We start from the raw sequence: 23113 nt of genomic DNA on the forward strand, positions 1-23113 counted from the left end.
AAACGTTATAGGGATAAGCCCTTGCCCCTATGATTTATTCTTCCGTTTGTCATGTGTAACTTTATACCTGTACAGTCACTTAGTTGAGCTTGTGTTTCGAATGCCATTGTACCTGTAGATAGATGTGTTGTCATTGTAACGGTGAATGGAAGGTAGAAACCACGCGTTCAATGCGTGCATGGTGCATGCTTAGGACGTGACAGCAACGTTAAACCAAAGCAAGGTTTTCAATCGTTTTTTTCTCTCTTCAACCTCGTGGTAGACTGTTGCGATAAAATTGAGCCCATCCTAAAACACTCACCATACAAAAATGGCTTGCGGATTTAATGGCATCGAACAATGTATTACTCCTTGGGTTAGTCTTCATTAAAATATGGCTTCTAAGATAACTTTCTGGACAAGAATAACAACTTTGAAACAATGACCAAATGCTAACTATGAATAACCTGCTGAAGTATACAAGTGCAGAAACTTTTAAAGCAAAAAACGTCCTTTTGGTCGTTGTTAAATGTCCAGGTCTATATAACAAAGCAAGTTTTCTGGTTGCAAAGTTCGTTAAAATTTAATTTTCCTAATTACGAAGTGTTTGAGAGCACAGCATCAAAAATGCACACGGATTGATAACACAGTGCAAGTGCAAATTATGTGAAAACACAACACCGTCACATAAAAGGTAGCAAACCGATAGGACATGTGTTCTAAACCCACAAGGGTGTCATTGTTACAATAGCACGAGAACGCTTTATAACTCACTGAAGGATTATCACAGAAAAACAGTACGTTAGGAGTAATTGCGTCATTTTGGTGCATATTGAGAAAATATTAAATATTGAATATAACCAAATTTTTATTGTAAACAATATTGCAAAAAGTTATGTAGTGGCTTGATACGTAATTTTCATACTATTTTACACAACGTGCTTGTAATAATTGGCGAAAAACTGGCTAGAAAACGCTTCATACGCAAATTTTATGCATTCGTAGAATTTTGATTATGTCATAGTACAAATAAATGTGATAAACACGCTAAAAATGGCTAGAAAGTGTGTTATGATTAAATACAAAGTTTTGATATATTGCATACTGGGCATGAAATTCATTCTGGCACAATATATTTGCATAACAGCTACAAAATTCATGTTGATTGCACACATTTGTGAAGAATATCAGTAACAAAAATCTGTGCGATTATAAAGTTGATAAAACAGTACAAAACAGAATAAACTTGTCACTCTAAATCGTCTGGAAATGGTGGGAATGAGTATTCAAATTTCATCTGCAAAAAAATCAAACAATTGGTGGTTTTCTAACTTGCAAGAAGGTTGCGTTTTAGATCGCTTCAAACAAATAGAGTGTGTAATGTAATTTTCACATCATGACGTTAAGGGTCGTCAAGGTTCAATGCCACAAACGGTCTAAAGTAAACAACCGTGAGAAAAATGAGAGACAAAACTTCACGCTCCATTAAAATCACGTGACCGCACAGTGATAACACAATTACTTTCGCTGAAAAAATTCCCAACGAAGCAACGAAACAATAACAAAAACCTCTTCTCACGGTTCAAACCACGTCAAACGCTATGCATGATAGAGAAAAACAGAACATCTTTTGTCTTGGAAGGCACGAATGATAACCGAAGCGCCGTTTTCTGCACGAACGACGCCAAAACTAAGCACTATAGACACAACATTATAGACCATTGACGCATACAGTGGTTGTGCTACGGTATTGGACTTTTCAAACGAGATAGGGGCTCACGTCATTGGAATGTGTTTCCCATTTGAAAGGTGTAATACAAGGCCAGTGTGGAGGAGTAACTCTAATTTCAGTTAGATGATGTTTTTGGAGGATTTCTGTATGTCAGAAAGCTGCTGACTAATAAGACAACTATTTTAGTAGCAGAATGTTAGGCGTCGGAATTCCTAAAATAGGTTGGTGTAAAAATAAACAATGAAGGTGTAAAAAATGTCCTTGTTCAGACTCATCAAAGGTTAACTATTTGCACAAGTATTACCTAAATCGAATTTTTTTTAGTTCACTGAGTATTGGGTTCAAAAACTAAATTGCTTTTTTGGGCTATATATATATGAAAACTATAGTATTTCCATTTTTTGTGGTCCTGCTTTTAAGATTCCCCAAAATGCTTAAGATCCAGTAAGCTCCAAATAATTAGTCCTTATGACATTGCCAAATTTTTGATATGATTAGGCTATTTTTGACAGGTTTCCGAAAGTTGATTTTGCGCAACAATACACGTGATATACGTATTTAACTTTCAGACCCCCAATGTATCCAAATTACCGCTTTGTGAATCGTGCGCCTCATGTTAAAATCACGGGTTTGACCGGTGGAAGAAAATCGCCTCGTGAAGTTAGTAGGACGTCCACGGACGATTACGTTCCGGTCATGGGACAGGACTGCGTGTAATGTCGCGGTACATTCTCCCCCTTGAACCACAACCTACACCATTTCCCCTGCAAGTCTATTTTAATACGGACAGCTTCTCTTGTTTCAAAGTAAAAATACACACCGAGAACCATTATATATTGAGTCATATACCTTCGGAGACAATAATTACACAGACTTTAAGTAAAGCGCCGTTTAGGGTTACAGATTTTTTGTACTTTTTCGCTAATCTGTAAAGGTTTTTGACGCAGCGGAAAGGATAACGGAGATTAACCTACAAAATGGTTTCCTGAAATAGAAGTAAACTAATAATTTGAAACGTGAATCATCAAATGCAGAATACAGTGTCTGAATAGTATCTGCCTTTTCTTTCAAGTTTATTACACTTAGACACTGTTTTTTACCTTGACCCATCATTTATGTACGCTGATTACATTGTTAAGTTTATTTTGTTCGCATTTGGGAGGTTTTAAGAAGTTTATTTCTTGCTTTTTAAAAAGATTAGCGGATAAACTACTAGTTTTATCTTGTTTTATTGTTGGCCGTTTTCAAAGTTACAAATTTCCCCCATTTTCAACACACCAATCCTCCAAAACAGTTGCAAAAACAAAATTTATACGTTAGACTCATAAGTAAAATCAGAGTTTCAGTAAAATTTTGTTTCTTTGTCAAAATGTATGATTATAAGAATGTAGCTTCTTTACTGCATTACAATTACAAACATGTCAACTTTACTCTTAGGGGTCCATTTGGCCTCGGTTAAGAACCTGTGTTGTACATGAAGCCATCACGAACCAAGCTATGACGAGGTTCATAACACATTTTAAACACAACAACAATCAATACCACGCGTACTATATTTCCACAAGAAGGTCACCTTAAAAAAAGTAAACGCCCCAAATAATCTGGCATCCCAACCCACGTTTCAACCGACTTTGAAGTTTCCTTTACAGACAGCACAATAGCGCCACCCTATGTTAACAAGCAGCGAACAAACTCAAACACGTGTTCACCAAGATTAAAATAGAATCCCAGCTTTTTGAAGCATGTGTGAATTGGGCGTGCCATAAACAAAGCCCTTTAAATTTAATACCCGATTTCGAGCAGTACAATACTAAGAAAGGTTTCTAGAAATGTACATATTCGTGTCATTTCGAAATAAACACATGACCTACGAATTTTGAAATACAATCACATACACCATTGCAACACGATTTTAGGGGGAGTAACTTTGGGGTTTGACACCCCTTGAATTCGATACCACGATTTCAAAAAGTAGAATAGAGAGGTTGGCGTTTCCCAGGTGTTGCGAGGGCGGTTTTAAATTGTTTCCAGGTGTTTTTAAAGTGGTAAAACAACTTGGGTATTGATTTAGAACGGAAGTTTTTGGATTTCATGACAATAGCACTCGAAACGTGTACTTGTTAATTTGCTACTGTCAATGTGTGTGGAATTTGAGATAATGTTGTTGGAGTATTTGCTGGTTTGTTGCTAGGGGTGTGTGTGCCACCATAGGTAGTTACGTAATGTGTTATAGGCTAAAATAGTGCAATGTGTTGTTTGAAATTCAAAATGCGCTTTAAAAGATTTCACACGACGCTGATCGTCTTCCGCTCTTCTTGAGTATATTTTGAATATTTAGATCCGTCAGTCACCACCCTTTTAACAGGCTGATTTCTGTAGTCTGTTTTACTCTGTTATGACATTTTCACTTACACTTGCGCTTGCGAAGGGATTTTATAGAATGGAATCGTTCTGTCTGTATTACAACCTCAAAGTCGTAATGCATTTTGAAAACATTTTTTCGTTATATCGATGCCCTTTTAAAGAGTTCAAACGATTTCAAACAGGGTTTACTGAATCAGGGAGCAAAAAGTTATGACACGTTTCATGTTAATACAATGTCGTTGTAGTCAGAGTTCATATTTATGGTTCATTAATAGTTGAACGCAGTATGTTTCCTGTTTTAAGGCTCTAACCTCCAATGCGCTATATGTGAACAGTGGGTTGGGTTTTAAATTATTGTGAAACGGCTGTGGTAAAGACTTTCCGAAAAATATCAACCCGAAACACCGTATTAAAACTTTTTAAACACGATCTGATAACTTTATGTTTTCAACTTTTTTACGAATTAAGTTTTAATGGTAAATAAGGCTATGTAACTAAGTTTTAAGTTTGAATGATGCCAATGGTTGTAACGATACACTACTGGCCGTACCCATTTGTTTCTTAAAAACTGCTTATGTTTGTTGCATATTATCTCCGGAGAAAATGTAGGTTCGGACTGTTCGTTCTATTGTAATACGTTGGGCCATTAAACTGCATAGCTTAGGAAATCATGCAAAACAGAATTGACATTTAGTTTAAAAGTCATGGTATCACGGGATACATGACTCCACAAAACGTGCAAGTAATGCAAAAAGAAAAAAAAACACGCTGACTTACTTGTCCACCCATAGATTCTGGCAGATTGTCGTCGTCAACATATTTATTGATTTCGCTTCGACCACAAAGTACGGTGGCGTCACTTTGCTCTTTGGATAACATTTTGCTCACCAGCTTCCACATAGCGTTGAGAATCGACGGAAGGTTGTACACAACGGTTCGTACTGAAATGTTCACAAGGTACCTTGGTTAGGTTTGAATCTGAGTGAGTTTTAATTGTACACTAGGTTAAAAGCCATGCACCTCAAACACGCTTTTAAACTGAAGTTATGGGGCAGATTGAACAGACAGTAAGACTACATAGTTGCCAATGTGCAATGCATTTGTTTACTTTATGGTTAACCAAACACCACCGCAATAGTTGACACAACAAACAACCGCTTAGCTGTATGCCTGTTACGTCACAATGCGCCAAACAAAGTTGTGTTTGTTACCACATTCCGCACTTTCAGGTAAAAGATTGTCGAAAAGCAGTTTCCTCGACATGTCCTTGAGCCACATTTTTACAATACATTAGTAGAAAACATGGCAAAGTTTCTACCGGACTGTAACATTTACGTTTTGTAAGCACAAGGCCTTGAAATTAACTGTCAATGTTTATGTGTCTGCTGATTGAAGCCATTTGATTTATTCCCAATCAAAAATTTAGCGTTTAAAAACTTAAAACGATTTGCTATGGCGCCTCTAAGGTTCCTGACGTACTTCGATTTAGTTTGACGTTTCTTTAAAAATTTGATACAAAACAGTTTAACTTGCATGTGGCACAGTTGATTCACTGTTGGGTACGGATACGACCATCAAAATTTCGTTATAATTTAGAGTGTGCACACGAATTACATTTAACATTGGTTAATGTTCAACGCACAAACAATCGAGTTCCTGATGTTAGCGGATCAGTTGGCAATCTGCCATTATCTGAACTAAGGTTCTTGCAGTCAAACACGTTTTGCAACTTTGCGAATATCTACTATAGTAGCATGCCTTAGTTTATCCACAACCGGACATTGCCAGTTAAACCCACTTCATTTCACCAAATGTACTGCTCGGTATTTTTTGGTTTACAAAGTTAAGTTGAGTATCGAGCATGCGTGGCTATACAGAGTTGAACGTCGATGTCCATAATTTTAAAGTGTAACTAATTTTTCGTGCCCTACATTGTAAAGCGGGTTAAAACATAAACGACAGCATTTGCAAGCCAGACGAGTCATCAAACGTTTATACAAACCGGAAAAATTAAGTTTTCCTTACTGCATTCTTGCCTTATCTTTTGGCACGTTTTAAACCCGTGAGCAAAAACTAATATCCCGACTCTACCTTGATGTATTTGTGCACAAAGGGGCCGTTTGTCATTGCATGGAGGTTTAAAGATGTTTTAACAGGACAGAGTTCGGCGTATAAAGTTTGCGTCTAACTGAATGTTTAGAACCAAACAGCAAAACTAAAGGGTTTCCGCCTAAAAACGCTGACGAGAGATGTGCAGTCAACCACCCGACCAAAGGTTGTTTACCTTTTTACAGTTCGTGACCCCCTGAAAACCAGTGCCCCTGTTCACAATAAAGAGCGTAAAATTCTGTGTATTTTTGCAACAAACTTGGCATTTGTTTTAAACAAAGCGTTGTGGTCTAGACTCTAGAGAACAAGCCCTTTATGCCACGATTTGGGTTTTGCATGAACATGGTTTAAGATTAGTTCAAGCAAATAATATAGCAAACATCAACTGAAGGTTGCTATGAAATGCCATGTTTTTCTTTTGTAATCCTGTTTGCACATTCATGTAATCACACACAGCTGTTCACATTATTTTGTACAGCTAATATTTTCTACTCTAGACTCTGGAACCCATAGTGGCAATGGTTCCCATCAGCGTATACTTCCTATTTCCGCTTCAAAAATGTTTTACATGATGTCTTGTTAAGTCCATGGCATGTGTTAGGTTGTGTTGATCATTGGGTATTATATTTCTGCCAGAGTTATTTTATGTAACTTATGCACACTGATGTTTATCTCAATTAATTTAGAGATGATGAGAAATTAAAATCATGCATTAGTTAGGCTTTAGGTAAATACGGGATGTTCTAAGTCTATTATATAACCCAAATGTTTTTTTCAAAATATTGCACATGCCTATACATGCAAACTGCAATTTAAATTTCTAAAGGTACCATGAAAGCATGCCATGCCAATATAACATTGTTTCACTACCACCTTTTTGGCACAAGCTTTTTTTAAAAAAAATATGTATGTCCATAGTGAATTTTTAGTAACATGCTCTCATAGTAAGTAAGTATTTCCGGCTTGGTAAAAAGTTTGCTTTGATTTGTTGTCACCTGGCAAATTAACTCAACTCAAATGGGCATGACAAAAAAGAAATCATGATGAATCTTACCTAACATGCATGGAAAATAAGAAGTGAAACATTCGATGACGAACTTAACGAATCCCATATCGCTGTTTGTTAACCCGCTTCCAGTTGTGTCCATGATAAAAGTTACTCGTTTTCCTGGTTCTTGCCGTTGGATTCGCTCCAACCAGAAGATGAAAAGCTTTGTGTTTGCTTCCTTGTCCTTCTTCTGCATTTTGCCGGTTCTCATTTGAACTATTTAAACAGATTGAATCTTATGCCAACACTGTCATTTGTTTTTGCAATTGTAGATTTCGAATGGTAATAAGCAACTCTCACTTTAAGTTGTACATTGCATGCATGTTTACAGTGCACAAATAATCTATGATCATTTTGTAAAACATTTAACACTAACTGCAAATTGAGTGCACATCTAATTGCTTATAATGGTTCTCAGTGTACACATGGAGCTTGTGAATATTGAAAGATACATTTAATATTGGAGAGAACATTGGTTGCAAGGACAGGTTGGTTAGCCCAAGCAGGGATACACACTCATAAGTTGTAAGTCACATTTGCATACAACATTAACATATGAAGTAAGTCTATTGTTTATTACTTTAGTCACATGATGATCAAGTGGACTACAGGTTAGGCAATAGCAACCTGTTTTATTTAACCTGCTTTTTTACAACATCATTTTTAATAGATATGTTTATACTTACACACTCTGTTTCCAGCCAGATCTCTGCCAAGAAGAAATATGTACCCTTTCTTAAATGTATCTTCACCAATATTTTCTACTGTAAGATCTGAAAATATAAATTGGATGATTGCTTAATGCACTCTTAATCATTGCTATTTAATAGCATACAGAGGGGATATCCTATTAAGGTTGTTTTATATGCTTTGTGCTGGCACACATCAATCTTGTATGCCAGTTAAGGAAGTATAACGCTTTCAAGAATATCAACTTTAACCAGCCATATGCAATCAGACAAATTTCCTAGCACATCATACTTGCTAGTTGTTACCATTCACAGCATTCTCTTTTCTCCATTTCAAACATTTGACAGCCAGATTAACAGCATCTTGGTCGTTCTTAGACCATCTTAAAAACAATGATGTGTAGGAGCTATCATTGAGAATGCGATCATGGTCTCTTGGGTCAATAGAAGCTTTTACTTCTGCAAAAACAAGACCTTTATTACACACATTTGCAGATGTTAGAACTTATGCGAGTGTTCTAAGTTTAAAAAGTAACATAACATTTATATACCTATGGTATCTGTGCTAGTGGGTTAAGTTGACAGGAAAACAAAGTTATAGAAATTTAAATATAGTCAAAAAATACAAAGAAAGCTTAGGAAGTCTGTTGCCGTTGCATTTAATAAATATGCATTGTTTATTCATTTAAATTTAATGCAAAAACAATAGGTTATTACCATTTAGTGGCTCTTTCAACAACTTTTTGAATGCTTCAATGCGTTCTGGTGTTGGTGCAGGTATTTCCATTTGATTCAATACAACTAGATTGCATATACTGCAAAATCCTGTATACATAAAAACACAATTGTTATTGAACTTGCATTGAACTCAACAGCATTAGCACAAACACTTGGTTTGTTGTTATTTCTGAAGCCATACAGTTGGTGTACTCACAAACCTACTGTAAGCAGCAGAATAACAACAAATGATTCCAGTACATTTTCCATACAAAATGTTTACAAATGCACCATCATAATCAAGCATTTTGCAAATGCAATGCTGTTTATATATCCTGAGATTAGATACACCTAACATAATCAGAAACACAAAAACATACTGCCTTTTGAGAAATAGAATGAACTATAAGGTAGATTTATTGGCCCTACTAATTGTTACTTGACATGTAAATGAGCAGTGTAAAAAAAGTTTTTTAAAAAGATATCCATTTTATTGTAGGAGTTACACAAATTAAACAACTGCATATGATTAGGTTATTTGGCAACAAAAGAAACAGAGATTATGCGGACTCCTTAAGGAGGGCTTCAATGTCCTTTGCGATATCCAGTGGTTTGGTTGTAGGTGCATAGCGATTACGAAGATGCCCTTTTCGATCAATCAAAAACTTGCTGAAATTCCATTTGATAGAATTTGTAAGAAAACCGGATCCTTTTTTATGTGACTTTAGGTATTTGAAAAGCGCATGTGCTTCATTTCCATTCACTTGAGTTTTCTGAAATAAATCTAACTTTGCTTTTTTCTTGTTGAAGACAAAATCTTTAATTTCTTCGCTGGTTCCTGGTTCTTGAGCATTAAATTGGTTGCAAGGAAAAGCAAGGATCCGAAAACCCTTCTGTGAGTACTTTTCAAGCAACAAAGGAAATTGTGAGTAATTGTTATCGGTTAAACCTCATTGTGATGCAACATTGGTGATCAAACACACGTTGCCTTCGTATTTCGACAACGAAACAGCGTTTCCGTCAATGTCATTTAAGGTGAAACCATAAATTGTTTCTGGAGCACTTGCTTGAGCCATTTCGTCTTCCTGATCAATGTAATCCGGCAGCCAATAGGCCACAAGTCCAGCCAGTAGAACACCCAACAATGCTAAACGCCGCAGCATGTGCAAAAAGCTCAGTTATTTTTTTCCGGTTGCATAATAAATAACGCACGCCTACAGAAGAGAAGTCTTATTCCGTTGCGCTAGGGTAAACCTATCCAAACTAGTAGAGCTAGATTTATAGATGTAAAAATGCACCACCCTTGTAAACATTTTGCGTAGGATAGTTATAGTACGGTCAAGCCTATTAAAGCCGTAATGCCAAATCAGTCAGTAGCCTAACTAAGCATTTCCACACATGACAAGGCATAGGCTAGAAAAATCTAAACCTCAGTGGGATTCGAACCCATGAGAGTTGCCTTTCGAGGTTCGCGCTCCACCAACTGAGCTACACAGGCTCCCAACTCCTGCGGATAGTGAATCATATTTCTTAAATATAACCGTTTTTGCAAACTGATCTTTTAGCCAAGCCAATACCAAATGTTGAGAGTTTCCGTATTCTCAATTCAGTGCAAAACTTTACAAAGCGCCCATCTAACCCAAGGCAAGCGTGCAAAAAACTTTTTGCGTCATCTCATTGTCACAACATGGCGAAGATTAGAGCAGTGGTTCTCAACCGGACCGGCACCGGTCGGTCCGCCAATTATATTACAACTTTATTTCTCAATTGCAAAATGCAAGATGTTGAAGGCAAAGAAATCGTGTGGAAGTCAACGCTCTACTTCCTTGCAGAAACTTCATTAGAACTGCGTTTAACACGTATGATATCAAACAGACAGCAGCAAACTTCTCATTAAATTGAATTTTCATACTTCTTGTGAATTGCATATTCCTTGTCGTGATTACATTTTGGGTTGATTTTGAAAGCCCACCGGTCCGCAAAATTTGTTTTGAAAGTTTACCGGTCCGCAAACCTAATAGGTCGAGAACCACTGGATTAGAGCATTTAGAACGTTTAGAATTTAAACTGTGGCCGTTGCTGCTATAGATCTTGCAACAAGCAAATTAGGAAGATTCGAGTTAGATTGCGGTATGTGACCAGCATGCAACGTATAATGAAACTTTGCTGCACTAAGATTCAAATAAATCAACCTCTGTAATGTAATTCTATTGATGTACAAAAACAACGACTGCAAATAAACCCTTACTGTTATTCTAATATTCAACAAACGGAGCGTTTGATCAAGATAACTTAAAGAAGCGTTATAGGTTGGAACTGATGGTAATAAAAGAATAGTGACAACGTGGTATTTTAACCTGGGGCAATAGTTTACAACAAAAATGTTTTATAGTTATAGTGACCAGCAAGATATTTTAGAATGCCAAATATAAAAAATATAAAACATGACATAAACCATACTCATAGGTACAATGACCTTTGTGTTATGTATAAATAAATGGGTTGTTAATATGTGCTTCAGAAGATATATGGCTGTAAGCTTTTGGCGGTCAATTCGTTGGTATAGAAAAGTAGGCTATATTGTTCCGAATAATTTAAACATTGTCGATCTAAAGTTACTGCTTAGAATCGTGTTCAGTTAAATATGTTTTCTTTTTTGCTTTACTAAATTGGGCGCCCCTTGTGATAAATCGTGTTGACTTTATCCGAATCAAGTACGAAATAATGAGCAGAAAAGATGCTCTCTTAACTAAGGCCTTTAGCTGCTCCAGACGAATAACAGGCTGGCTACAACCTTTGCGCCAGTGACCAATGTTTATTATTTAATCCATATTTGTTAAACTTCAGCCAACAGCAGCTTTAATGTTAGAAGTGCCCGATATGAAAACGTTTCCAACTTGCTTTTGATGAGTTTGCTTGGCGTCTTGAATATATTTACTAACGGCCGAAAGGGTGCAATGACGCTTAGTTTCGGGACGCACTGCAGTGCATCCATGGTTTAAATTTTGTATTTCGGCAGGATCTTGGTGGAATGGTCCAGAGCGCTTGACCCACAAACAGACAAAACATAACTTGATTTGTTCGCGGAAGTGCCTTGGGTTCGAACATCGTGAAAAAATGATGAATAAATAGAGTTGTTTTATGTACTGACATTTATTCTGACACTTAGGTTTACTTGAGTTCTTTTTACTTGTTAAAAGAAAACGTAAAAACCCAATTGCACTAAAAACAATCACAAAGTTGCTGCGCAACGTTGAAACGTTATGAAGCAAAAAAACTAAACACACTAAAGCAACACAGTGAAGTGTCTGGGGTTCACAAGAAAGTGAGGTATGGCACATTGTAAGTAAACACGAGTGGGGCTAGTCGAGGAGGTCTTACAAAGTCAGTAAATACAACTGGAAGTATGTCATTGTTGTAATGTGAAAGTGAATAACGTTTCAGGCAAGCGAAGTTGATTTAAAGTTAAAACTTCATTTTCATCACAATATCAAGTTCAACATTAGATTTGAGATTATTTTTTAATTGATTTTTTTACACATGAACATTGCACTGGTGTGAATTTCGGACAAACTTAAATCAGGCTTTTCACCTGTGATTGGATCAACGTATTCCCAATACTTGACTTCTCTGACTACTAAGAATCCCGCTTCTTTCAAAATTTTCTGGGTGTAATTGCTTACAGCCGAACTTACCATACAATCACATTCATTTTCACGAGCAAAAGATTCAAATAAATCGTAAATTTTCATTGTTTTCCACAATCTTTGCCCATGATAGTCAGGGTGCCCGGTACTCATACATAAAAACATTATCTTGTTTGCTTTAAGGTCAGAGAAAACGTCTCCTTCAAGAAAATATAGAAACCTCATTCTTGCTTGATGTTTTGGATACCCATCTCCAGTTATAGCTGGATACTGGCAAATTTTGTTTCTCGTTTGTATCTCGGCCATATTTAGACGAATCATTTTTTCATTCCTGTCGAACACACCCAACGAAACATGATCACCGATAACTTCTTTCGCCCTTGTGGTAGTAAACAAGGTGTTGAATTGCAAATCAACTTTGAACATGTGCGCCAAGCTGGCCCTCGGCGTGTAGTACGTTGCAATGAAGTTTACAATTTTGGGAAGATCCCTTTCGGTTACCTTTCTGCAAGTAAAGTCTTGAAAGGTTGACATTTTATATCCTTGTTTCATGACTTCCAACAAAAAATATTTACAGAAGGGTAATTGGTTAATTTAGGTGCCAGCAGAAGAAAAAAACATTTTTGTAAACTTACATTGGTCTGCTTTGAAATTATGCCAAAATAAATAAAGTGTGACGTTGAAGTTTTAAATGTACAGGTCTATTTAGGCTTAGAGCGTCATACCAAACAAGCCGCTCTTTCAAATATGAGTGTCTTTCTTCTTATGTGAGTGTGCAGTGATTGCTGGTCTGCACTAACGCTTTTGGTTAAATCCTATACTAATTCATAAATGTTTACATTTAGCTGAAACTTGAAACAATACCTATACCGAGGCACACAAAAAACTATAGACTAGGATACGTACTATTGTTTTGTAGACACAATTAACACTTCCTAACGTTTCACAGATCAAATGTGCATGCTTCCATATCAAGAACCTGTCATTTGCAGAGCTTCTCTTTACAAAAAATACTAAATCGCCTGCAGCAATGTATCAACATTAAAAAAACAATATGTCTTTTTGCAGCTAAAGTAGTTGGTACAATGTCATTTTGGCTGTATGCCATAAAATAAACTGACTTAAAACCAAAGATTCCTGATTTTGTTTGCCTCAACTTAAAAATGTATCGGTCAAACCACTTGACTTTTAAATCACATTGATTTTAAACCTTTAGGGCCGAATGCAGAAACAAGGATTATCTCCAGTCACGGCTTATGCAGAAACTTGGATCAGACTCGGCTCAGCCTAGCCGGGGATTTGGTCTGTCTCGCATCACTGACGCCAAATTCTCGGTTGTGACTCAGCGTTTGTTTTGGCGCGAATGGGTTTAGACGGTAAATTGCAACAGGAAACTTGTCCCTAACATTTTGCAGTGGACAGAAATTACGCAGACTCCGGCGAAAAAAGTTTAGACAGTACGGAAACCGTTTTTTGTGGTCTTTGTATAGGATTGTTACCTAATTTTGACAAAAAATGTAATTGTATTATCTCGACTCTTTGCTGGTATGAAGTTCAGTGTTAATAGCTTTATTACTAATATCTGTCAGCTAACAGTTGTGTATTTTCAGGCACTATATATTATTATAGAACTATGTCTTCAATAGAAGTTTGCAGCAAAAGGACACGCCACAGCTTTGATGATGCTAACAATGAGTGGTTGGCAGCTTTGCTCATTGTTTCGAAGTACCACTTCAGTGACGTAAATAATCCGAGGCTCAGCGATAATCCTGGTTTCTGCATTTGGCCCTTACAGTTCGTGACCCCCTGCTCAACACCAAAAATGTAGAACTGTGCGCCTTACCAGAAATGAGTCACAAAGAACAATGGCTTTCTTTACATTGTACAATAAATAGTCATTTTTGACCACTTGACAGTAAAAACATGTTGCTTCAACTCACTTCGCCGAAAACAATTCTTAAACCCGAACGTTATTTCGACCACGTGAAGTCCCTGTGTACAGCTTTGCAGGAACTTTGTGCTAGGCAAGAACTTGGCCGAATGGTCCGGCGCACCTGATCCACAACGCACCTGAAAAAAACTTTGATCGGGATGTGTCCTTGTGAGCTTCTTGGGTTCGAATCCCGTGAAACAAAACTTGCGCTACGCTTGTGTCTCTCTCATTATTCTAAAAAATGCAACGTATGCTTTATTTTTTCCAAAACGACAGTTTTAGTAATGGATCAAAACCATCAACAGCAGAGCTTTAACTGATTAATTATCACTGCTTGCCTCTAAAAACAGTAAAAGCAATAGACGGAAAAATTCTTGGATTAAACAAAATCAGTCAGTTTCGTGTGTGTAATATAAATTCTTTCCCATGAAACTGATTGATTTTGTTTAAATTTAAACCAAGGAATTTACCATCTATTGGTTTTACTGCTTGATTTTTTCCAGTTTTGTATTCGAGCGACTGTACTGAACATACACTTTCTACCATTAACTTATGTTGGCATGGACCAAGTGTAATCGAATTTGTTTGAATTTATTGAATGCAATGTCAACTTGTTGGGGGAGAAATTGACATTTTATGATTTCAAAACTAACAACATGAACCTTTGGTTGGTTTCTTATTTCGAAATAAATCACCAAAATTTACGTTCCCAATTGTTTTCCCGCGTCACATTAGTAATTGATACGCATGACTGGACACAACCAATCAGCGATCTTTAAGTTTTTCCCGTGCCAAAGTCATTTGTCTCGTGGTGTTTGCTGCGTGCGGAGATGGAAACATCAAGAAGCAACAAGGTAAATCCAAGTTATGTTTTATTGTCTTTACCACATTGATGAAGTATTATGACAATATTGTGTAGCATTCAGGTATTTGAACTGGAGTTTAATCATTTGTCTGTGTAATAATTCATTGTAAACAAACGTTTTGTCGCATATTTAATCTGAATCATAGATGCGTTTATTGAGAAACTAGTCAATTAGCAATCAAGGCATTATTTGTAAATCACTACTTCTTTCATTGCTTATACTTCATCACAACATCAAGAAGCATTAAAGTAAACCAAAGTTCTGTTTTATTGACTTTACCACAAATTGAAGGATACAGTGTTGACATTGTTAGACATTTAGGTATCTGAACGGGATTGTAACATTTTATGATGATATTATGTTATTTTAAGAGAGGCGTTGTACGTTTAAACTAATATGTATCACGACAATATTTGATAATTACCATTGAAGGCATTATTTATGGATTACTGCTTCTTATTTATGCTGGAATTGCCAACTTAACTCAACCAGCAACTCTAAAAGCTAGATAAACAGTTTCTTGCACGAGGCAGTCGCAACGCGCTTTAGGCATTGTGACGTCACACATGCAGGTGCGTTTTTTGAAATCGGCGCCGATTGTGAAACCTGCAACGCGCGTTTATGCTTAGGGCCTTTGGCTGCAACCGTGTTGTAGATTTATAATCACAATTGGTAGCAGAGTGTACACTATATACTTAACATGTTACTTTGTTTACAGAATTCGAAGTTCTTCTACTCTACAAACCCGTCAACCTTCATTCATCACCATTTTCTTCAACTTCAATAATTATTTGTATGTAAACATAGGAGTCTGTCGTGGGTCAACCGGGATTGCGGAATTGTTAGGCCTAACTTAGGTTAACTGGCGCTAGGGGTGAGTGACCTATTCTTTGTTCGAGGTGGACCCGTAAAGGAAGTCTTCCTCGGTCGGAGAAAGGCCCAAGTCTGTAGGAGTGCTACCATTTCAGCAAGTTGGCGCTAGGGCTAGAATTACAGGGGCACTCATTAACCAGGGTTAGGTTAGATAACATAGGTGGGGTACGTTTGGGATTCGCGCGCCACGTAGGGCCTTTATCTTAGATCGACTTTTAGCTAGGTGTGGCGCGTTGCTAAATGGCTTTAGCTAAAATAAGGTGCGCGTAGAAACACGGTCTGGGCATGGCCTCCACCGCATTGCATTGGCCGCGGTGTAGGCAGGACCAAGTACGGACACCGCTACTTTCAGTGAAGACCCAGGCCCGTGGGTCCGAGAGGGCCGGCTTTGCATATAGCCCGAAAAGTCCTGTGAGCCACCCTGGTAGGGCGCAAACTGTTGTTAATTTTTTTTCCCAGCCCGCGTTTGCATAAAACACTTGGGTCCTTGAGGGGGGACTCGTGGGGCAAGGGCAATGACACAGTATTGTTGAGCTATACGCCTTAAAACGTCATTGTCCCTTTTAAACAAACCTATGCGCCTGTGCTAACTGTAAAATTAGGGACGTTGTGGATTTTTTTCGGGTTTTGACCAGCTTGTATTGTCCATGCTTGTACATCCGTTTCAAAGTTTTCTTCACTAAGAAGAGGCTGCGAATTGGATAGCAGACATGTGATTTAATAACTCCTGTTATTCGCAATAAAGTTTATATATTAACTAAAATTTTCGCCGTATAAAAAACGCCCTACCCATTTTGCTGGTCAAGCCTATTTTTTGTGTGGATTTAAGTTTATTTGTTACTTCAGTTCCGTTTTCCTGCTTGACCCGGCCATCCAGTCATTATGGGGCAATGGCATTTTGGGTGGTTGAAAACACGACAGACTCACTTTCTACTTTTCTAGGCTAATTTGCGACGGTTGTATGCAAGGCAGTTAGTTGAGGCAAGCTTGTATTGTGTACTTTTACGTCGGCCGCGCACGGACGATGGTGGTTCGAACGTTTTTGCAGGTCCTTATCCAACGAATCAGACAAACTATCTGTTTGTGCCGAAGATAAACGACTATTCTACGGTTTCTATGGCAATTCTTAATCATCATAGTATTTTTTAAACAAAAACTGCCATTACTTTTGTCTGTCGTTTTCCCTCTTTCATCAACAAAACTGTGTGCGAGTCCACTTTTTCTATCCTTTTATTTCTTTTTAAGCAGACCAGTTCTTGGGGGGTGTTGTGCCTTTTACATCAGCCGACAGGTTCTTCATGTTATTATTGTGTATTTTTTATCGCCCGTCGCTCGCTCGAACCGCGCGAACCGCCATCGTCAAGTGATAGAACGAGAAAAAGTTTAGTTGTCAGGTTTTGCTGTTGTTCCCACCCAAGTCAATTGATATTAAATTGTAAGTTTCATGTTTTTTACCTCGCTAATTTCTAGAATTTCTAATTGTGGTTTTGTTTTTCAGAATTGGCGTCGAAAATACTAGTTTTGTATGTTTTTAAAAAAATATGGAAAAATGTAAAAACAAATTATAAAACTGTTGCAAAACCATGCAATGCAATTCAGAATTTATCAGGTATTCTGAAATATGTGTTGTTATTAACCTCGTGTTTTTGTTTTGCAGCAAATAACCTTTTTACATTTTTACAGGTTTAAACTTGCTCTGTTTTTGTTTTTCAGATTTTATTTTTTTCCACAGCATTAACAAATTGTTTTGTTTTTCAGATACAGAAACTTTTTTAAATTCAAATTTTCTAACACTTTACTCTGTTTTTTTCAGGTTTTGGATATCTATAACAATGGATATTTTGAAACTTAATTTTTTCAGATTTAGAAATTTGCATAAACCTAACATCAAACTTGTTTTGTTTTTCAGTTTACTATTTTTTGTTTAGGAAAGTTTTTGTTGTTTTGCAGGTGATAGGAAAACAATCATTTTTGTTAAAGTTTTTTGTTTTCTTTTTACAGGTTTAACCAAACTTTGTTTTGTTCGCAGATTTAAGGTTTTTAGGGATTGTAAGTTAAAACAAACAACATTTAAGGACTATTATAGACTATGTTTTGCAGGTTTTTTTAGTAATTAACGTTTTTTCTCTTTTGCAGGTTTACCAAACTTTGTTTTTGTTTTTCAGCTTCTTAAGGGTTTAATAGGTTTAGAAAATTAGGTTTTCTGTTTTACAGATTCTATACTTGGCTTGTGTCAGCTGAAATATAAGGGAATAGGGAAAAAATGGCATTTTAAAAATCCAATGTAAGTATGTCGACGCTTTTATGTCCCTGATACGTAAACACGTGTTTAAAAAATGTTTATTTGTTTTCCAGATGCTGCACCTTAGAATGACGTCATAGGTCGAGCAAGCAAACGAAGACAATATTTTATACAAAGACAAAAGGTAACCAAACTGTGCAAGTTAATTAGATAGTGTACATAAACATTAATTATTTTCTGTCTGCATAGGCTCAAGTTTCGCATTTAACGTAAAGTACCTTATTTGTTTGGTTCAGTGTTTATAACTAATTTCTTTCTTTTTTTCAGAGACTGTCCGGATTACTTTGGTGTCCGACGAGCAGCAGCTTTTATCGCGGGAATTTCCCCTGACGTCATCACCGTCGTCCTGGCAACATCCAACGCGTAATTTCATTTCGCCATCGCAACTTACTACATCACAGTGACGAAAATCACGTGACGTCATCAACGATCCGAACCAACGTTTCAACCTGTTTTTGCAAGTTACGTCACTATGCGTAAAAACGTGACGTCATGGTACGATGTTATTCGGTCACGCTCTGCTGGGTTGCTCTTCTCATACGTCACAATGACGTATAGTTCTGACGTCATGTGCTTGCAGCCAGTTGCAAAACTGCTCAATAATTTTGACTAAAAAACAGTGCAAGATTTTATCGCTTGTTCACACGAGAACTTGGAAATACTAACACAGGGTTGTCATATACTGATGCAATTGTTTATCAACAGCACAATGTGCATAAAGTGTAATGTTTTTTATGATGTGCATTTGATCTGTGTCAGATACATGCATAGTTTGTATGTTTCGAAAACAATGCTATTTAAGCATCCATTAATCCGTGTTAACAAACCTTTTAGTTCTACGCGATGTTTAAACCTCTTTTAATTCTATAATGTTACTTTGAAATGGTATTCTATTTTACTAATTTCTTTCATGTTGACTGTTAAACATTATCTAATGTAGTTCACGAATACTTTTGTGTCTAATTTTTGCTTTGACTATTGGTGTCTAGTGTTTATTATTGTACATGGGCAAACATTGCATGAAATACGGTATAGTTTTTGTTGCATAGCTCTTATTTTCTGTTTATATGGCGATTATGGTTCCGCTTGAGGCGCTATGTAGTTATGTGCACAATATATCTGGTTCGGAAACCATTTTATTAATTTGCCAATTGTTGATTACTGTCAAGTTTTCTGCAAACTATCGTTGTGGTGTAATATATTTTAACCAGTCTATAAATTATCGCTGCCAGGTATAATTTAATTGGAATTGATTTAATCGAATGCACCACTAAAATGGCGCTTTATAACTTGACACATTTATGCTTTGTGTCCACAAAACAATTGCCTTCTAGGTTGTTTTGTGTACATCTGATGAGTTGTGCTTGTGCATCCATTATCTAAACTAGTACATGTTATTGCTTTCTTACTGTTCCCTATCTATAATGTTGTGCTTCATGCGGCTTCTATACTACTTGTCTAACTTGCAACGGCTTTTTGCTGTTTTACCCGTGTGGCTAAACTAACTAAACTAAAGTGAAGTGTAATAATTGCTATTCACGATCATTGCAACGTAACAATATGAACCGCAATTAATTCTCAATACCGTTTGTTGCTTTTGTACCATGCGCATTATGATCTGTGATGTCTTATGTTGTCAACTTGTTTTTACAATTTAAAGTTTGCCAGTCCCAATGCTTTACCTTTGTATGGTAACAATGTTGTAGTTTTGTCTTTACAAAACTTGCAAAACTCATGTCATCATCAATAATGTAACACAAGTCATGCGATGTTTATAAATCCTGCGTGTGAATTACAAGATGACAACGTTTAATGTTTACTCTTAGTCGAACTTTACATGACAGTGTTCTGTGCCTATGTATGAAAAAGTTGTGTTTGAATTTTAGTTGCGCCCAGTTACTTGTCCGAATACTGTTTATGTTATGGCACAAACACATTTGTTTAATATTTATTGCTTTGTTTTTTCATCGCAAGAACCTGGATACAAGAAAAATAAGGTTTCATTATTTTGTTTATTGGGAACATGTAGGCTAATTTAGTTCGGGCGGAGATAAATGGCAAGGGAGGGAGCCATCATAGAGAAGGGTTTGTTAAGTCTGAATAAAACATATACAATGTTTTTACCCACTTTAAATCTATTATGCTAAGTTGAAATGCTATTCTATTTTATTGATTTCTTTCATACTGACTGGTAAACCGAAATAATTTTTCTTTATATAATTCACCAATACTTAGTCGGGTCATGTTCTTGCCGAGTTTGTTAAGTTTGAATAAAAATAAAACATACTTTATTTGGGTCTGACTTTAAATCGGTTGAAACTGGCATCATAATTTCACCTTGATAATGTAAATTTAGGGACTAAATAGGCATTTTTAAACAAGTTCGGGTAAGGATTTGGTACTTATAGGTTTGGTCCCACATTTCAAACCTGTTTACAACTTTATGCCTGTTTCTATGAAACTTAAAAACTTAATGCTGAGTTTAGGCAATGCCAGTTTTGCTTCACTGTAAAATCATGGCCAAAGAAAGATAAACACTAAAGCATATTAACGGTGCAACATTCATCCGGCATTGTAAATAGGTTTAGATCTTCAATTAGGAAATAGGGGACACAGGAAATAAAACTCCAGGTAAAAATATTAACCGAGCTCATGCAGCGTATTTTTAGACGCTAAAGTTTGGTGATTTTTTATGCTAATTTGACACATTAATAAATCATCAGTATCTTGTTTAGACAGAAAATGCTGACGAAGTATATTACAGCGAATTGAGTTTATTTTGTTAAACAATAATATCCCCCACCAGTTGTGTCCTCCTCTGTTTTGCGCTCCATTACGTTTTAACGTTGCACAGCTGTTTCTCGGTGATTGTTTTAGTGCAAATGTGTCGCTATGATGTCTTTCACCAAGGAAAATCAACCCAACTCAACATGCGTCAATTATTTCAAAGATTCTTTTGTGGTTTTTACTAGTGATGTACCGAATCGGCGAAATTTCGATTCGGCCGAAACCGAATATTCGGCGGTTTTGCCGAATAAATTCGGCCGAATCAACCGAATCATTTATGACGTCACGCGAATTCGTACCCTACGCGTTTGACATGAAAACGTAAGTTGTTCTACCAGGCAATAAGTGCAGAATGGTCTTGTTTCGTCCTTATTTTAGTTCAGTGAGGTATAACATTGATTGCCAACCCGACAATGAATTACTGATTTCCGTCTGCAGTGGGAAAAGCGTCAATGTGTTAAAAAAATATAATGATTGACGCGATTTCGTTGGTACTAAGCAGAAAAAAACACGTATAACGCTTTAAATGAGTGTTCGTAAAAGATTCGGTTTCGGCCGAATCGCAACAAATTTTTCGGCCGAAACCGAATCTTTGCAAAAGTGGCCGATTCGGCCGAATAAATTCGGCAAACCGAATATTCGGTACATCTCTAGTTTTTACCCTTCTGTACGCGCCAAATGATGCCAAAATTCACAATGCTTAGTGGTTGTAAAGTTCTCTAAGCTCTAGTTGAACATCTTCATTCAATTGCGACCAATTTTCTCTGCTTCTAAATCGTTATTTACCATATTTACCAAACATATTGCTTTTTAAGTACATAATCTTTTCCAGTAAACATTGCTGCAAAAACAAGAGAGCACAAAATCTGGAGTTGTTTAATTAAATTGGTCGAACAGACAACGAAATCAAATCATGAAATAATAAATAAACCGCAAGACAGAGTTTGAAATGGGAACGAAATTAGGATTTGCAAATGTGCATATGGTTAACCATTAGACAAAACACAGTATAAACCAAAGTTTTTTTTTTTAAATCGGGTCAAAATTTTCGATTTTAAAAACCGGTTTGGAGGTTCGGTAGGAGGCAGAAACCGGTCAGAACCAGTTTGAAACTGGAATATTCCGGCAAAAACCCACCGAAAACCGGATTTTTCTTCGATTTTTTGACCCCCAAAAATCGAAAAAACGGAAAGGCTATAGCCTTAGGGTTTTTTCAAAAATCGGGTCGAAATTTTCGATTTTAAAAACCGGTTTAAACCGGTTTGGAGGTTCCGTAGGAGGCAGAAACCGGTCAGAACCAGTTTGAAACTGGAATATTCCGGCGAAAATCCACCGAAAACCGGATTTTTCTTCGATTTTTTGACCCCAAAAATCGAAAATACGGAAAGGCTATAGCCTTAGGGTTTTTTTCACAAATCGGGTCAAAATTTTCGATTTTAAAAACCGGTTTAAACCGGTTTGGAGGTTCGGTAGGAGGCAGAAACCGGTCAGAGCCAGTTTGAAACTGGAATATTCCGGCGAAAACCCACCGAAATCCGGATTTTTCTTCGATTTTTTGACCCCCAAAAATCGAAAAAACGGAAAGGCAATAGCCTTAGGTTTTTTTCAAAAATCGGGTCGAAATTTTCGATTTTAAAAACCGGTTTAAACCGGTTTGGAGGTTCGGTAGGAGGCAGAAACCGGTCAGAACCAGTTTGAAACTGGAATATTCCGGCGAAAACCCACCGAAAACCGGATTTTTCTTCGATTTTTTGACCCCCAAAAATCGAAAAAACGGAAAGGCTATAGCCTTAGGGTTTTTTCAAAAATCGGGTCGAAATTTTCGATTTTAAAAACCGGTTTAAACCGGTTTGGAGGTTCCGTAGGAGGCAGAAACCGGTCAGAACCAGTTTGAAACTGGAATATTCCGGCGAAAACCCACCGAAAACCGGATTTTTCTTCGATTTTTTGACCCCCAAAAATCGAAAAAACGGAAAGGCTATAAGCCTTAGGGTGTTTTCAAAAATCGGGTCGAAATTTTCGATTTTAAAAACCGGTTTAAACCGGTTTGGAGGTTCAGTAGGAGGC

At 36.8% G+C, this 23113-nt stretch overlaps 2 protein-coding genes, 2 long non-coding RNA genes and 1 pseudogene across 4 annotated transcripts; 2 read left to right on the forward strand and 3 right to left on the reverse strand.

The window, feature by feature from the left end:
* Window positions 1–516: 516 nt before the first annotated feature.
* On the reverse strand, window positions 517–8756 carry LOC145238155 (motile sperm domain-containing protein 2-like). Its single transcript, XM_080101234.1, has 6 exons — window positions 8639–8756; window positions 8228–8380; window positions 7919–8005; window positions 7239–7448; window positions 4853–5016; window positions 517–1276 (listed from the first exon to the last, which is right to left on the reverse strand). The coding sequence occupies exons 1-6, from the start codon at window positions 8754–8756 to the stop codon at window positions 1229–1231; spliced, it is 780 nt and encodes a 259-aa protein (XP_079957360.1). The 3' UTR covers window positions 517–1228.
* Window positions 8747–9801, reverse strand: LOC145238157 (uncharacterized; annotated as a pseudogene).
* Window positions 9802–11681: 1880 nt separating this feature from the next.
* Window positions 11682–13199, reverse strand: LOC145238156 (uncharacterized). The gene has a single exon (XM_080101235.1). The coding sequence runs from the start codon at window positions 12835–12837 to the stop codon at window positions 12160–12162; it is 678 nt and encodes a 225-aa protein (XP_079957361.1). The 5' UTR covers window positions 12838–13199; the 3' UTR covers window positions 11682–12159.
* Window positions 13200–15040: 1841 nt separating this feature from the next.
* On the forward strand, window positions 15041–17144 carry LOC145238718 (uncharacterized). The gene is made up of 2 exons (XR_013862170.1): window positions 15041–15072; window positions 15803–17144. It is a non-coding gene; the product is annotated as an uncharacterized LOC145238718 (long non-coding RNA).
* Window positions 17145–18104: 960 nt separating this feature from the next.
* On the forward strand, window positions 18105–20262 carry LOC145238330 (uncharacterized). The gene is made up of 3 exons (XR_013862099.1): window positions 18105–18241; window positions 18313–18383; window positions 18527–20262. It is a non-coding gene; the product is annotated as an uncharacterized LOC145238330 (long non-coding RNA).
* The last annotated feature ends 2851 nt before the right edge of the window (window positions 20263–23113 follow it).

This window comes from Phallusia mammillata, chromosome 7 (assembly GCF_965637545.1).
Source record: "Phallusia mammillata chromosome 7, kaPhaMamm4.hap1.1, whole genome shotgun sequence".
NCBI classification, from domain to species: domain Eukaryota; kingdom Metazoa; phylum Chordata; class Ascidiacea; order Phlebobranchia; family Ascidiidae; genus Phallusia; species Phallusia mammillata.